We start from the raw sequence: 2,516 nt of genomic DNA on the forward strand, positions 1-2,516 counted from the left end.
CTTAAATAAGAAAAGACAACAACAACCGAGTTCAAAGCAAACATAAAAGGGTCCTAAAGGTCGCAGTCAGGAAACAACGGTTAGAGCTCTGGAGGGTCAGTCAGATTGGCCTGGAAGATCTCGGCGTTGGAGCCATACGGATGCCGAACGGAATCTGGAGCCGTGGTCCCGGGGTGGACAAGTCCAAAGCCAAGCTTGTTTGGCGACATGTCAAGGTCGCCTTCTCCAAACTCAAGGATATCCAGCGCGTCCACTTCGCCCCTTGCCACCTCTCATTTTCCTTGATCTCAGCAATCAAGTTGTCAAGTTGTCGGGAATAGACGCTCCGTTCTTCAAAAGGTAATCAATAATCTGCTCAAACCCTTGTGCCTGATTGAGGACGTCTTCTTTGGGGCGGGCTACCTCCTCCTGCTCGAGCAAATAAGCCTTTACCTTATCGAGACAACGTTGCACCTTCTTCGTAGTGCACTCGACTTTGGCCCGACGATCAAGGTGTAGTCGCCTCATTTCCAATTCCAACTTTGCTCCTAGGTCATCGAGCTCTCTTCTCAGCTCGCCTTTCTCCTCCTCCAGGGTTTTCTCCCGCGACTGCAGTTTGGCGATTGTTGCCTCCAGGCCTCCAGGCGCTTGCTGTTTTCTTCTTTGTCCGCAAGAAGGCCCTTCAGCTCCTTGATTCTCTCGTTCTTCGACCTGTCCGCTTCCTGGAGATTATCCAAGCACTCCGTCATTTTTTCAAACTCGGCCTCTGAAGACGCCATCGACTTGACCCGCCTATCATACATAAGGGTGAGTGAGGTAGCATAGGCGGCGGTTTGCAATTCAAAAACGAGTGAGATAAAAATCTAGAGTTGCAAGTGTATATAAAAAGGGCGATGTGATTTGAACCTAAAGGGCGGACTGGGCGACTTGGACGTATTGATCTCTAAATTCCAGCTTATCGAGCGGCTGCAGCATGACCGAGGACACCTTAAGTTGCCTACACAACTCCCCAGCAGCTTCCTTGTTGCAAAGAAGGGGGGTTTCCCCAAAATAGTCAAAGCAAAATTGATCGGATCGATCATTTTCTCGTTCGACTCGGAAACGGTCATAGGATTCGAGTCTGGCCTCTTCCGCGGAACGTTTCCGGTCTGTTCCTTGGTCGGAACTTTTTCCCTTGCCCTAGTCTTTTTTGGTTTCTTCTTGGAACCGCTATTCGGTTCGCGGGCGAGCTGCACCGGTATGACAGATTCGGCTGGTGGAGGGGGGAGTGAGTCATTAGGGGCTACATTTTTGTTTCCAAGATCAGGAGCGGTCAAGCTGTTATCAAGGTTTTCAACGTCGACAAATTCGCTCCCCGCTTGCGCAGGATCGAGATCAACGATCGATTCGTCGTTTCGGGTTACAGATTGGAGCATGTCCGCCTTGACAACTGTGGTCGGTGGGACTTCAGAGGATCGACCGAGTGAACTTGCGAAACTTGCAAAACTGGTTTTCGCTTTGCCCATAGATTCTTCGACGCGACGTCGGGTAATCTGGTCCCAGCTGCAATTGGCTCCTGCAAAAAGAGTGTCCCTGACTTGTTGAAACTCGGATGGAAGTGTCTGGGCTGAGTTAGGACGAGCTGCAAAAACATCGAAAAACCAAGATCAGGTCATAACACGGGTGTCCAATCGGAACGAAACAAGGATCAAGTTGATACCGGGTGACATGTTCCACACTCTTCGCCAACCGCATCGCGGATTTTCAAAGGAACGATCATCAAATCGGACAAAGAAGTAGGTAGCTTTCAATTTCTTGAAGTTGCTAACTTTTTCCCCGGGGAGGAAGTTATGAGCCGGTTTCGTGTTGACCATCCACGATGCGCTTCCTTGGGCATTCTTAAAATTTGTTAATTGTTCAAAACATTCAACCCCAAGGTAGACTCCGGCTTCGGCCGCAATAGTGAGAGCGGCGACAAAGTTACAGATACTTCCAGGGGAAAGCTGACATATCGGAATCTGGCAGCGATGTGCGTACCGGGTGAGCAGGCTAGGAAGAGGAAACCACAATCGGCACCTGGAAAAGAAACCCTCGTACAAACAGATATACCCAAGAGGCGGGTTCCATGGACGCTGGTGATCCCCAGGGATAATGATGTGGATGCCGCAATTCCATAAACCGTAGGAGTTCAACAGTGCATGAACCGACTCGATGTTACTGGTCGTCTTCTCGCCCCCAATCCGACCTCGATGATCTCGCCAAGGAAGGATATCTTCAATCATGACCCATCCGGAGCAAGTCGAGTTGTTCCTTCATTCAGGTTGTCTGGCGGAAGATCGGGGATCGCAGCAGCGTTGCCATGATCCTCGCGAGTCTCCTCATCGGTTAGAGAAGGGACCCTCGAGGTCGGAATTTCATCTGACCTGGGTCTCGAAGAGCATTCAGCGTTCTCTTCAGGTCTATCGGGCACTTCGCCCAGATCCGATCTGACAGCTTTGGGAAGCTTCTTCCTGGAATTTTTATGGATCAATGAATCGCTTTCCGTGGCAGATGAAGAG

At 50.3% G+C, this 2,516-nt stretch overlaps 1 protein-coding gene across 1 annotated transcript; it reads right to left on the reverse strand.

The window, feature by feature from the left end:
* Positions 1-294: 294 nt before the first annotated feature.
* Positions 295-2,240, reverse strand: LOC147930932 (meiosis-specific protein ASY2-like). The gene is made up of 3 exons (XM_087477093.1): positions 1,679-2,240; positions 899-1,600; positions 295-701 (listed from the first exon to the last, which is right to left on the reverse strand). The coding sequence occupies exons 1-3, from the start codon at positions 2,238-2,240 to the stop codon at positions 295-297; spliced, it is 1,671 nt and encodes a 556-aa protein (XP_087333219.1).
* Between the last annotated feature and the right edge of the window lie 276 nt (positions 2,241-2,516).

Source organism: Camelina sativa, chromosome 12, assembly GCF_030686135.1.
Source record: "Camelina sativa cultivar CO46 ecotype springtype chromosome 12, ASM3068613v1".
In the NCBI taxonomy this organism is placed as follows: domain Eukaryota; kingdom Viridiplantae; phylum Streptophyta; class Magnoliopsida; order Brassicales; family Brassicaceae; genus Camelina; species Camelina sativa.

Bases quoted from the DNA above. Each gene is read 5' to 3' on its own strand.
- LOC147930932 (XM_087477093.1), bottom strand. From the start codon at position 2,240: ATGATTGAAGATATCCTTCCTTGGCGAGATCATCGAGGTCGGATTGGG. The intron at 1,601-1,678 runs GTATCAACTTGA...ATGTTTTTGCAG, and splicing joins AGTGTGGAACATGTCACCCG to CTCGTCCTAACTCAGCCCAG. The intron at 702-898 runs GTCCGCCCTTTA...GATAATCTCCAG, and splicing joins CAATACGTCCAAGTCGCCCA to GAAGCGGACAGGTCGAAGAA.